Source organism: Oncorhynchus keta, chromosome 29 (genome assembly GCF_023373465.1).
Source record: "Oncorhynchus keta strain PuntledgeMale-10-30-2019 chromosome 29, Oket_V2, whole genome shotgun sequence".
Lineage (NCBI taxonomy): Eukaryota > Metazoa > Chordata > Actinopteri > Salmoniformes > Salmonidae > Oncorhynchus > Oncorhynchus keta.
In genome coordinates, this window is record NC_068449.1 from 16,461,966 (window position 1) to 16,476,298 (window position 14,333).

General features: G+C 42.3%; 1 protein-coding gene across 1 annotated transcript in view; it reads left to right on the forward strand.

The window, feature by feature from the left end:
- The window catches only part of dlgap2a (discs, large (Drosophila) homolog-associated protein 2a), a 78,641-nt gene that overhangs the window by 25,604 nt on the left and 38,704 nt on the right, over window positions 1-14,333 (forward strand). Inside the window, exon 3 of the mRNA XM_052486116.1 lies at window positions 3,851-3,919. Within this exon, the coding sequence (XP_052342076.1) occupies window positions 3,851-3,919 (69 nt within the window). The remainder of the gene's footprint in view (window positions 1-3,850; window positions 3,920-14,333) is intronic.

Below are 14,333 nucleotides of genomic sequence, written 5' to 3' on the forward strand. Positions count from 1 at the left end.
TAAGTAGGCCTCGTGCTTGGATCTGTGTGGTACTTTCACTCATAGTTTAAGTCCTTGTTGTCTATAATGGTAGTATAGTCATTGCACAACAGTAACTTTCCTCAACCTAGAAGGCTGAAATGGAGGCAAGCTGACTAACCAATATGGTACACTCTTAGGAAAAAGGGTTCCAAAAGGCAAACCTGTCTCCATTGGATAACCCATAACCCACAATGTGCTTACTTAAGTCCATTTTTGATATATTTGGCTGTTTTTGTTTTTCAGGTTAAGATGAAGCGACTACGAAATGCTAACTCCCATTCGTATAAGCTGGTTAGCATAGCTAGCATACAGACATCGTTGATGTTAGTCAAAGTTGTTTTTAACTGTAATGCAGTTGATTGGTAATGATGACATGAACATGTGTTGGGGTTGACATCCATACAAGCATTATACTTTAAATACACATAATATGATTAATAGCCTAAGTGTAGGCTTATTTTGCTGGGGAGCAATAGGAGACATCGGGATCTTTCCCCTACGGCCCTGTTACCCACGCGTTTTCATGGCAATTACATTGTTTTGGTCAAGTTTGATTTACTTCTTTATTGTATCTATGGGGATAACCAAAGAACCCTTTTAGGTTCTAGATGGCACCTGTTTTCTAAGAGTGTATGTGCACAATATCCTTCTGCCACAGAAGCCACAGAAGGAGGCAATTGCTCAATTTGCTGTGTATCTGCTATTTATTTATTTTGTCCTACTGTATGCTCATGATGATGGGGAAGTCTTATCATCATTAAACATTGATGATTATAATGGCTTTATAATGGGGCTTAAACACATTTGTAGGTCCCTCTGACTTCCTGATTTCCGAAGTCTCCTGACCTCTGTTTTCTGGGATGATGGATGAGGCTAAACTTCACTGCTCATTATCTTCAGTCCCACTGACAGTAAACATTCAGACAATGTGATTATTCTCCATTGAGCTTCTCTGTTAGTTGTGGTTGTCTGCAATGCTGTCGGCCCTATATCCGCTCACCTTCCTGTTATAGAGCACACTCATTTCCCAGAAGTCCTAATTCCTGTGACTAATTGCCCTCATCTGTTCAGGATGACTGTTAAATAGCCATCACTAGACGGCTACCACCCAGTTACTCAACCCGGCACCTTAGAGGCTCCTGCCCTATAAACATAGACATGGAATCACTGGTCACTTTAATAATGTTTACACACTTCTTTACTCATTTCATATGTATGTACTGTGTTCTATTCTACTGTATTTTAGTCAATGCCACTCTGACATTGCTCATCCTAACATTTACATATTTCTTAAATCCATTCTTTAACTTTAGATTTGTGTGTATTGTGAATTGTTAGATATTACTGCACTGTTGGACCTAGGAACACAAACATTTCGCTACACTTGCAATAACATCTACTGAATATGTGTATGTGACCAATACAATTTGATTTGATGACTGTAAGTCGCTTTGGATAAAAGCCTCTGCTAAATGGCATATTAGGTACATCACCCCATTCACAAAAATGGTTTGCTCCTACAGACAGAGAGTCACATGGACGTGACTAGCTATATAAAGCAGGTATACAGGCATCAAAACATTCACTTACTGTCCGATTGAACGTTAGAATGGGCAAAACAAGTGACCTAAGCGACTTTGAGGGTGGTATGATCGTCTGAGCCAGAGCACACCGGTTTCAGTAACTCAGAAACAGCCAGCCTCCTGGGCTTTTCACACTCAACAGTGTCTAGGGTTTACCGAGAATGGTGTGACAAACAAAAAACATCCAGTCAGCGGCAGTCCTGAGAGAGGTCAAAGGAGAATGGCAAGAATTGTGCAACCTACCAGGCGGGCCACAACCAGGCAAATAACAGAGCAGTACAACAGTGGTTTGCAGAACGGCATCTCGGAACTCATCTCGTTGGTCCTTGTCATTTATGGGTATTTTGCAGCAGACGACCACACCAGGTTCCACTCCTAAGGGCTAAAACCAAGAAGAAACGGCTCCACTGGGCACAAGATCACCAACACTGGACAATTGAGGAGTGGAAAAACATTGGCTGGTCCGACAAACCCCGGTTCCTGTTGCATCATGCTGATGGCAGAGTCAGGATTTGACGTAAGCAGCATGAGACCATGGCCCCATCCTGCCTGGTGTCAACGGTTCAAGCTGGTGGCAGTGGTGTAAAGGTGTGGGTAATGTCTTCCAGGCACACATTAGGTCCCTTTATACCAATTGAGCAACGTTTCCATGCCCAGAAGAATTCAGGCTGTTCTGGAGGCAAAGGGGGGTCTGAGCCGGTACTAGATAGGTATACCTAATAAACTGTATATGATATTATTATTACACACTGATTGTACAAAACATTACGAACACATGCTCTTTCCGTGACATAGACTGACCAGGTGAATCCAGGTGAAAGCCATGATCCCTTATGGATGTCACTTGTTACATCCACTTCAATCAGTGTAGATGAAAGGGAGGAGACAGGTTAAATAATGATTTTTATGCCTCGAGACAATTGAGACATGGATAGTGTATATGTGCCATTCAGAGGGTGAATGGGAAAGACAAAAGATTTAAGTGCTTTTGTACGGGGTATGGTAGTAGGTGCCAGGCACACTGGTTTGTGTCAAGCACTGCAGCGCTGCTGGGTTTTTCACACTCAACAGTTTCCCGTGTGTAACAAGAATGGTCCACCACCCAAAGGACATCCAACTAACTTGACACAACTGTGGGAAGCACTGGAGTTAACATGGGCCAGCATCCCTGTGGAACACTTTCAACACCCTGTAGAGTCCATGCCCTCGACGAATTGAGTCTGTTCTGAGGGAGAAAAGGGAAAGTGCAGCTCAATATTAGGAAGGTGTTCTTAATGTATTGTAACCTCAGTGTATTTTTCTATTATATATCACTCACGTTCACTTACCTGCAGTATTTTCTCTCTCATTTGTGCTCTTACATTTGACTTCTCTCTTCGTGTTGACAGAGAGAGAGAGAGAGAGAGAGAGAGAGAGGCAGAGATTCACATCGTGCTATACAGTAGTTTCATATTGGCAAACAATGGGAAGTGCATTAGCAACAGTTGGAGACATTAAAGGCAATGTGCTGGGGTAAAACATTATAAAGGGTTGTCTTTTTGTGAAACAGCTTGCCTCAGCTCTATCGACTATAATAGACATCTCTACCACGTAGAGATGATGGATAAAGCCATGCACATGATGTCCCTCAGTCAGTCAATGTGTTGCACTTTCATCTGATGTTGTCAGCTAAAAGCTGGAGCTGCTTTCAATGTTCATGGATAGAACTTTTAGTTGTATTTTACTCCTCAGTTTGCTCATTTACGCGCAACTAAATTGCCATTAGAAATGGCTTATTTATTCAAGAGTTCATGGGTAAATGAGCCATTGCCGATAGGCCTACGTATTATTGCTGATGATCTTCTTAAGTGCAGTTTAGACTGATTTTGTTTTTGAATTGTACAACTGTCTGTATACCTAATGTTCATCAATACTAAAAGGCCTCATCTGTGTCATTATCTGTCAATTACTGTACATGAGGTAGTACTGTCTGCCATTAAGCACCACTGTCTGTCAGTCTACAACTCTAGCATCTTCCACATGACCATTAATACCATTAGTTGCTGTGGTCATCCTGTCCATAAACGTGTATTTGTATCACCCTAATGTTTGGAGTACTTTGGTTAACATCTCATGCAAACGTTTGATGTCCCCACAAAAATCTATCTGAAACCTTTGATGTTGTGCCGTGATCTCAGTCACACCTGCATCCATTGACTCCCACCAGCAATGGGTCTTGTAACACAGTTTCTTCTCTCTACCCACAGCTCTTACCGGGTGAATAAAATGAACAGTGACGTGTGTAACTACATCACCAATTTTGCTGCAGACTTGAGGTGAATACAAGCACGGTGTTCTCCCTCCCTACTGGTCAGGCTGAAGAGCCAGCTTGCGCTGAGCATTGCTGACAGACTCAATATGGAATCTCATACAACAAACACTCACTGCTAGTCAATGAGAGGTCAGCCGTAAAGACACCTCATACAGCAAACACTCACTGCTAGTCAATGAGAGGTCAGCCATATAGACACCTCATACAGCAAACACTCACTGCTAGTCAATGAGAGGTCAGCAATATAGACACCTCATACAGCAAACACACACTGCTAGTCAATGAGAGGTCAGCCAGGCCAATCTATCTCCTATTTCTCTAGCCGTACAGCACTGTTCAACACAATACAGTCTCTGTCTAACTTACCTCTTACTGTAGGTATACTGAGTGGGTTTGTCTTTAACTGATATTGAACATCATCACAGTCGTAGCTGGTGACTAATCTCTGTTTTTGATAGTATATTAGTTAGTTTAACTGAGCCTCTGAATCTGAATTCCCTTCTTTCCTAGGCTCATCTCTGGATGTAATCTGAACCAGGGAGAACTTTCTATACTGTGTATGAACAATTGATATAGTCTATGAATGCAGTGTAAATGCATGAGGTCCATCTCTGACAATTCTTGATGGAATAGCAGGGTTTAAATCACACTAGCATTGGTCATACTGAAAAATGCCAATTTCTGTTTCTACACAATAGAACAAAGGCTGAAAACAGCTTACTTATCCCTATCTGACCTTACCATTAGGGTGTATTCTACCTGTTCTTCCTCCCTCTTATCGCTCTGCACTTTCCATTTCAGTTTTGGTAGAAAATGGTAGCAGTTCTAGTCCAGATAAAATCAATTCAAATTGTGTTGGTCACATGCGCCGAATACAACAGGTGTAGACTTACATTGGAAATGCTAACTTACGAGCCCATTCCCCACAATGCAGAGTTAAAAAGTAAGACAAATATTTGCGATATAAAAAGGAAATAGTAGCACAATAAAAACAATAACGAGGCTGTTTACAAAGAGTACCAGTACTGAGTCAATGTGCAGGGGTACGAGGTAGTTGAGCTAATTGAGATAATACTGTACATGTACATGTGGGTAGGGGTAAAAGTGACTAGGAGTTTTTCCTAGCCACGGTGCTTCTACACCTGCATTGCTTGCTGTTTGGGGTTTTAGGCTGGGTTTCTGTACAGCACTTTGTGACATCAGCTGATGTAAGAAGGGCTTTATAAATACATTTGATTGGTTGAAATTTGAAATTTGATTGACTAGGAAATCAGGACATATAATAAACAGCATATGTGAAAGTGTGTGTGTGTGTGTGTGTGTGTGTGTGTGTGTGTGTGTGTGTGTGTGTGTGTGTGTGTGTGTGTGTGTGTGTGTGTGTGTGTGTGTGTGTGTGTGTGTGTGTGTGTGTGTGTGTGTGTGTGTGTGTGTGTGTGTGTGTGTGTGTGTGTGTGTGTGTGTGTGTGTGTGTGTGGTGTGTGTGTGTGTGTGGCGTCAATATGCATGTGTGTGTTTTGTGTTTGTGAGCGTATGAAGTGTGTGTGTGTGTGTGATGGAGTGTCAGTGTAGTGTGTATGAGTGTGTGGGTAGAGTCCAGTGAGTGTGATGGAGTGTCAGTGTAGTGTGTATGAGTGCGTGTGTAGAGTCTAGTGAGTGTGATGGAGTGTCAGTGTAGTGTGTATGAGTGTGTGGGTAGAGTCCAGTGAGTGTGATGGAGTGTCAGTGTAGTGTGTATGAGTGCGTGTGTAGAGTCTAGTGAGTGTGATGGAGTGTCAGTGTAGTGTGTATGAGTGTGTGGGTAGAGTCTAGTGAGTGTGCATAGAGCCAGTGCCAGAAGTAAGTGTTGTGTGTATGAGTGCGTGGGTAGAGTCTAGTGAGTGTGCATAGAGCCAGTGCCAGGAGTCAGTGTAGTGTGTATGAGTGTGTGGGTAGAGTCTAGTGAGTGTGCATAGAGCCAGTGCCAGGAGTCAGTGTAGTGTGTATGAGTGTGTGGGTAGAGTCTAGTGAGTGTGCATAGAGCCAGTGCCAGGAGTCAGTGTAGTGTGTATGAGTGTGTGGGTAGAGTCTAGTGAGTGTGCATAGAGCCAGTGCCAGGAGTCAGTGTAGTGTGTATGAGTGTGTGGGTAGAGTCTAGTGAGTGTGCATAGAGCCAGTGCCAGGAGTCAGTGTAGTGTGTATGAGTGTGTGGGTAGAGTCTAGTGAGTGTGCATAGAGCCAGCGCCAGGAGTCAGTGTAAATAAATGAAGATAAAGAAAGAAATAAGAAAGGGGGTTAATGTAAATAGTCTGGCTAGACATTTGATTAAGTGTTCAGAAGTCTTTTATTTTATTTATTTTTAAACAGAAATATACAAATAAGAGTACATAAACCTAACAGGCAGGGTATTACATATCAAGTTTCATTTTCAATTTGTTAAGTACTTTTATGGTGCGTATTGCTTTTTGTTTTTACATTTACTGGTAATTTCAAAATAATATTTAAATTCTATCTGAAATAATGTGAAGAGGGGTTTGTTCTATGCCCACTTCATTCTATGGATAAAGAATCTTCCATGAACGATAAACAAATGAACAATGGAAGTTAAATCAGGGTCCATATCATTTGGATCACACTAAAACATAACATCAGTCTCTCAGATTAACATTAATAGTTGTTTTAAAATAAAATATTTTAACTCACTCCAAAATCTTCTGACATAAGAACAGTACCAAAATAAATGGCCAAGAGTTTCTGGGCCACAACCACAAAATACACATTTGTTATCAATGTGTATAATAAAGGTCTTTACAGGGTAGATTCTATTAATGAGTTTGTATGATACTTCAATCACCTTATTAGATATACAATATTTACCAGACAACAATGAAACATTGTTCCAGTTCTCTTGTCCTAGGGCTGCATTCCAGTACATTTTAGCTGAGGGAATTGTAACATATTGACATAGTTTCCGTACATACATGTTATTACATTTATAGTTTAAACTGTCAATTCCTTCTAGTTGTATTGAGGCTACAAAATCCTCAACAGTTGCACCCAAAAGAAGAATAGCACCTTCGGGGACAGCTCTAACAACAATGTGATACTCCTCAGGAGTGAATGGAACATTGTGTCTTCTCATAAATTCTTGATAATCATATAGTAAGTCGCTCTGGATAAGAGCGTCTGCTAAATGACTTAAATGTAAATGTAAATAGTTGGCCATCATTATTCAATAATTATATAACCAAAAAATGTAGTTGTCAAACCAGTTCTGGAAAAATAAAGACTTGTTTTTGTATTTTATGTCTTTATTATTCTAGATTGTATACCCATGTGGGGAAATTTGGGTTCCAAGTTAGAAGTACTTGTTTCTGAAATTTGTCAAGCTTAATAAGGATTTTCCCATATAAAATTGCATTTGAGTAAGAATTATATCCCAACAATTACAAAAATAAAAATAATAATCATTTCACCTTTATTTAACCAGGTAGGCTAGTTGAGAACAAGTTCTCATTTACAACTGCGACCTGGCCAAGATAAAGCAAAGCAGTTCGACACATACAACAACATAGAGTTACAAATGGGATAAACAAACATACAGTCAATAATACAGTAGAAAAGGTCTATACAGTATGTGCAAATGAGGTAGGATAAGGGAGGTAAGGCAATAAATAGGCCATGGTGGCGAAGTAATTACAATATAGCAATTAAACACTGGAATGGTAGATGTGCAGAATATATATATGTATATATTATATGAATGAATGTGCAAGTAGAGATACTGGGGTGCGAAAGGAGCAAGATAAATAAATAAATAAATAAATAGATACAGTATGGGGATGAGGTAGTTGGATGGGCTATTTACGGATGGGCTATTTACAGATGGACTATGTGCAGGTGCTGTGATCTGTGAGCTGTTCTGACAGCTGGTGCTTAAAGCTAGTGAGGGTGAGATGAGTCTCCAGCTTCAGTGATTTTTGCAGTTTGTTTCAGTCATTGGCAGAACTGTAAGGAAAGGCGGCCAAAGGAAGAATTGGCTTTGGGGGTGACCAGTGAGATATACCTGCTGGAGTGCGTGCTACGGGTGGGTGCTGCTATGGTGACCAGTGAGCTGACATAGGGCGGGGCTTTACCTAGCAGAGACTTGTAGATGACCTGGAGCCAGTGGGTTTGGCAACGAGTATGAAGCGGGGGCCAGCCAACGAGAGTGTACAGGTCGCAGTGGTGGGTAGTATATGGGGCTTTGGTGACAAACCCGATGGCACTGTGATAGACGGCATCCAATTTATTGAGTAGAGTGTTGGAGGCTATTTTGTAAATGACATTGCCGAAGTCGAGGATCGGTAGGATGGTCAGTTTTACGAGGGTAGGTTTGGCAGCATGAGTGAAGGATGCTTTAATAGGAAGCCAATTCTAGATTTAATTTTGGATTGGAGATGCTTAATTTGAGTCTGGAAGGAGAGTTTACAGTCTAACCAGACACCTAGGTATTTGACGTTGTCCACATATTCTAAGTCAGAACCGTCCAGAGTAATGATGCTGGACAGGCGGGCAGGTGCGGGCATCGATCGGTTGAAGAGCAGGCATTTAGTTTTACTTGCATTTAAGAGCAGTTGGAGGCCACGGAAGGAGAGTTGTATGACATTGAAGTTCGTTTGGAGGTTAGTTAACACAGAGTCCAAAGAAGGGCCAGAGGTATACAGAATAGTGTCGTCTGCGTTGAGGTGGATCAGAGAATCACCAGCAGCAAGAGCGACATCATTGATGTATACAGAGAAGAGAGTCGGCCCGAGAATTGAAACCTGTGGCACCCCCATAGAGACTGCCAGAGGTCCAGACAACAGGCCCTCCGATTTGACACACTGAACTCTATCAGAGAAATAGTTGGTGAACCAGGCGAGGCAATCATTTGAGAAACCAAGGCTGTTGAGTCTGCCGATAAGAATGTGGTGATTGACAGAGTCGAATGCCTTGGCCAGGTCGATGAATATGGCTGCACAGTATTGTCCTTTATCGATGGCAGTTATGATAGCGTTTAGGAACTTGAGCGTGGCTGAGGTGCACCCATGACTAGCTCGGAAGCCAGATTGCATAGTGGAGAAGGTACAGTGGGATTCGAAATGGTCGTGATCCGTTTGTTAACTTTGCTTTCGGAGACCTTAGAAAGGCAGGGTAGGATAGATATAGGTCTGTAGCAGTTTGGGTCTAGAGTGTCTCCCCCTTTGAAAAGGGACAGCTTTCCAATCTTTGGGGGATCTCAGACTATATGAAAGAGAGGTTGAACAGGCTAGTGATAGGGGTTGCAACAATTTCGTCAGATAATTTTAGAAAGAGAGGGTCCAGATTGTCTAGCCTGGCTAATTTTTAGGGGTCCAGATTTGGTAGCTCTTTCAGAACATCAGCTATCTGGATTTGGGTGAAGGAGAAATGGGGGAGGCTTTGGCCAGTTGCTGTGGGGAGTGGAGGGCTGTTGATCAGGGTAAGGGTAGCCAGGTAGAAAGCATGGCCAGCTGTAGAAAAATATTTATTGAAATTCTCAATTATAGTAGATTTATCGGTGGTGACAGTGTTTCCTAGCTTCAGTGCAGTGGGCAGGAGGTGCTCTTATTCTCCATGGACTTTACAGTGTCCCAGAACCTTTCTGAGTTTGTGCTACAGGATGCAGATTTCTGCTTGAAATGTGCATATCACGGGGGCTATTCGATGCTAATGCAGAACGCCACAGGATGTTTTTGTGCTGGTCAAGGGCAGTCAGGTCTGGAGAGAACCAAGGGCTATATCTGTTCCTGGTTCAACATTTTTTGAATGGGGCATGCTTATTTAAAATAGTGAGGAAGGCACTTTTAAAGAATACCCAGAATACCTTATCCCTAATGGGATAAAGTCAATATCCTTCCAGGATACCCGGTCCAGGTCGATTAGAAAGGCCTGCTCGCTGAAGTGTTTTGTGGATCATTTGACAGTAATGAGGGGTGGTTGTTTGACCGTAGACCCATTATGGATTGCTGAGATCTTGGTTGAAAACAGCAGAGGTGTATTTGGAGGGCAAGTTGGTTAGGTTGATATCTATGAGGGTGCCCGTGTTTACGGATTTGGGGTTGTACCTGGTGGGTTCATTGATCATTTGTGTGAGATAGAGGGCATCAAGCTTAGATTGTCGATTGTAACCATGTCCCCGTTTAGGTCACCTAGCAGCACGAGCTCTGAAGATAGATGGGGGGCAATCAATTCACATATGGTGTCCAGGGCACAGCTGGGGGCAGAGGGCGGTCTATAGCAAGTGACGGTGAGAGACTTGTTTCTGGAACGGTGGATTTTTTAAAGTAGAAGCTCAAATTGTATTGGTACAGACCTGGATAGTATGACAGAACTCTGCAGGGTATCGCTGAAGTAGATTGCAACACCGCCCTCTTTGGCAGTTCTATCTTGTCGGAAAATGTTATAGTTAGGGATGAAAATTTAAGGGGTTTTGGTGTTCTTCCTTAAGCCAGGATTCATACATGGCTAGGACATCCTTGTTGGCAGAGTGTGCTAAAGCAGTGAATAAAACAAACTTAGGGAGGAGGCTTCTAATGTTAATATGCATGAAACCAAGGCTTTTACAGTTACAGAAGTCAACAAATGAAAGCACCTGGAGAGTAGAAGTGATGCTCGGCACTGTAGGGCCTGGATTAACCTCTACATCACCAGAGGAACAGAGGAGGAGTAGGATAAGGGTACGGCTAAACGCTATCAGAGCTGATCGCCTATTACGTACAGAACAGAGAGTAAAAGGAGCAGGTTTTCTGTTGGAATATTAAATTAGGGATGATAGTCCAAATGTTATCCTTATTTCTTAAATGGTTCTGTATCCATTTGATCTTAAAGATTATAGAGGTTTTCAAATCCAGAGCATTCAATCCTCCCTCATTTTGGGTGCTACATATTAGCGCTTTTCTTAAATACTTTTTTGAAGTTAAATAATATACATATGAAGATAAATAATTTAGTATTAGCCACTTTAGTTCAGAAGTCTTATGGCTTGGGGATAGAAGCTGTTCAGGTACCTTTTGGTTCCAGACTTTTCGCTCCGGTACCGCTTGCTGTGCTGTAGCAGAGAAAACAGTCTATGACTTGGGTGACTGGAGTCTTTGACAATTTTTTAGGCCTTCCTCTGACCCCGCCTGGTATAGAGGTCCTGGATTGCAGGGAGTTTGGCCCTGTGATGTACTGGCCATACGCACTACCGTCTGTAGTCTTATGCCGGGCAGTTGCCATACCAAGCGTTGATGCAACCCATCAGGATGCTCTTATTGGTGCAGCTGTAGCACTTTTTGAGGATCTGAGGGCCCATGCCAAATCTTTTCAGCCTCCTGAGGGGGAAGAGCCATTGTTATGCCCTCTGTATGACTGGGTTGGTGTGTTTGGACCATGATACAGTAGGTCCTTAGTGATGTGGACACCCAGGAAGCTCTCGCTCCACTACAGCCCTATCGATGTGAATGGGGGTGTGTTTGGCCCTCTGTTTCCTGTAATTCACAATAAGCTCCTTTGTTTTGTCAATGTTGAGGGAGAGATTGTTGTCTTGGCACCACACTGCCAGGTCTCTGACCTCCTCCCTATAGGCTGTCTCATCATCTTCGGTGATCAGACCTACCACCATCTTGTTGTCGGCAAACTTAATGATGGTTTTGGAGTATGGAGTGGCCACGCAGTCATGGGTTTACAGGGAGTATAGTAGGTGGCTGAGCATGCACCCCTGGGGGCCTCTGTGTTGAAGGTCAGCATGGCGGAGGTGATGTTGCCTACCCTCAACACTAGGTGGTGGCACATCAGGAAGTCCAGGATCCAGTTGCAGAGGGAGGTGTTCAGTCAAAGGGTCCGTAGCTTAGTGATGAGCTTGGAGGGTATTATGGTGTTGAACGCTGAGCTGTAGTCAATAAATAGATTCTCACTTAGGTGTTCATTTTGTCCAGGTCGTAAAGTGAAGTGTGGGGTGCAATATAGATTGCGTCATCTGTGGATCTGTTGGAACTGTATGCGAATTAGAGGGGGCCCAGCGTTTCTGGGATGATGGTGTTGATGTGAGCTATTACCACTTTCAAAGCATTTCATGGCTACAGATGTGATTTCTACACAGCTTACCTTGGTATTCTTAGGCACATGGACTATGGTGGTCTGCTTGAAATATGTAGGTATTACAGACTGGGTCAGAGAAAGTTTGAAAATGTCCGTGAAGACACTTTCCAGTTGGTCAATGCATGCTCTGAGTATGCTTCCTGATAATCCATCTGGCCCTGCGGCCTTATGAGCCTGATTCTACAGTTGTCTGGGACAGCTGGTGCTCTCACACATGGTTTAGTGTTGCTTGCCTCGAAGCGAGCATAGAAGGCATTTAACTCGTCTGGTAGGCTTGCGTCACTGGGCAACTCTGGGCTGGGTTTCCTTTTGTCATCCGTGATAGTTTGCAAGCCCTGCCACATCTTACGAGCATTGGAGCTGGTGTAGTAGGATTCGATCTTAGTCCTGTATTAAGGCTTAGCCTGTTTGATGGTTCGTCTGAGGGTGTAGCGGGACTTCTTATAAGCGTGCAGATTTGTGTCCCTCTCCTTGAAAGCGGGAGCTCTAGCTTTTAGCTCAGTGAAGATGTTGCCTTTAATCCATGACTTCTGGTTAGGATATGTACGTACGGTCACTGTGGGGAAATGTTGTTAATGCACTTATTAATGAAGCTGTTGACTGATGTGGTAAACTCCTTAACTTGTCTAGGACTGGGGTTCCGCTAGCCAACAGCCAATGAAATTGCAGGGCACCAAATACAAATCAACAGATATCTCATCAATCAAATTTCTCAAACATACAAGTATTAGGCACCATTTTAAAGATACAATTCTCGTTAATCCAGCCACGGTGTCCGATTTAAAAATGCTTTACAGCATCGAAAGCTCCACAAACGATTATGTTAGGTCACCACCAACTCACAGAAAAACCCAGCCATTTTTCCAGCCAAAGAGAGGAGTCACAAAAAGCACAAATAGAGATAAAATTACTCACTAACCTTTGATGATCTTCATCAGATGACACTCATAAGACTTCATGTTACACAATACATGTATGTTTTGTTCTGTAAAGTTCATATTTATATCCAAAAATCTTATTTTACATTGGCGTGTTATGTTCAGTAGTTCCAAAACATGCAGTGATATTGCAGAGAGCCACATGAATTCACAGAAATACTCATTACAAATGTCGATGAAAATACAATTGTTAGACATGGAAATATAGATACACTTCTCCTTAATGCAACCGCTGTGTCAGATTTTAAAAAAACTTTACGGAAAAAGCATAATCTGAGAACGGTGCTCAGAGCCCAAACCAGCCAGAGAAATATCCACATTGTTGGGTAGTCAACATTATTCCTAAATAGCATTATAAATATTCACTTACCTTTGATGATCTTCATCAGAATGCACTCCCAGGAATCGCAGTTCCACAATATATGTTTGTTTTGTTCGATAATGTCCATCATTTATGTCCATTTATGTCCAATATCTTCTTTTGTTAGGGTGTTTGGTAAACAAATCCAAATGCGTGATCTGGTCCATTCAGACAAAACGTTCAAAAGTTATACTACAGGTCGAAGAAACTTGTGAAACTAAGTATAGAATCAATCTTTAGGATGTTTTTATCATAAAAGTTCAATAAATGTTCCAACCGGAGAATTCCATTGTCTGTAGAAAAGCAATGGAACGAGAGCAACCTCTCAAGTGAAAGCGCGTGACTGAGAACGAGGCTGTAGGCAGACCACTGACTCAAAGAGCTCTCATCCGGTCCCACATCACAGTAGCAACATTCTAATGACGGTTGACTTCTAGTGGAAGCCTTAGGAAGTGCAACATAACCAATATCCCACTGTGTATTCAATAGGGGTGACTTCAAAAACTACAAACCTCAGATTTCCCACTTCCTGTTTGTTTTTTTCTCAGGTTTTTGCCTGCCATATGAGTTCTGTTATACTCACAGACATCATTCAAACAGTTTTAGAAACTTCCGAGGGGTTTCTATCCAATACTAATAATAATATGCATATATTAGCATCTGGGACTGAGTAGGAGGCAGTTCACTCTGGGCACACTATTCATTATTATTATTACTATTCATCCAAAAGTGAAAATGCTGCCCCATATCCCAAAGAAGTTATTAATGCCATCGGATGAATCCCAGAACATATTCCAGTCTGTGCTAGAGAAACAGTCATGTAGCTTAGCATCCGCTTCTTCTTACCACTTCCGTATTGATTGTGTCGTTGGTACTTCCTGTTTGAGTTTTTGCTTGTGAGCAGGAATCTGGAGGATAGAGTTATGGTCCGATTTGCCAAATGGAGAGCGGTAGAGAGCTTTGTATGCATCTCTGTGATGGCGTGAGTGAAGGCTGTTTCCCTTATGGGGAAGCATATGTAA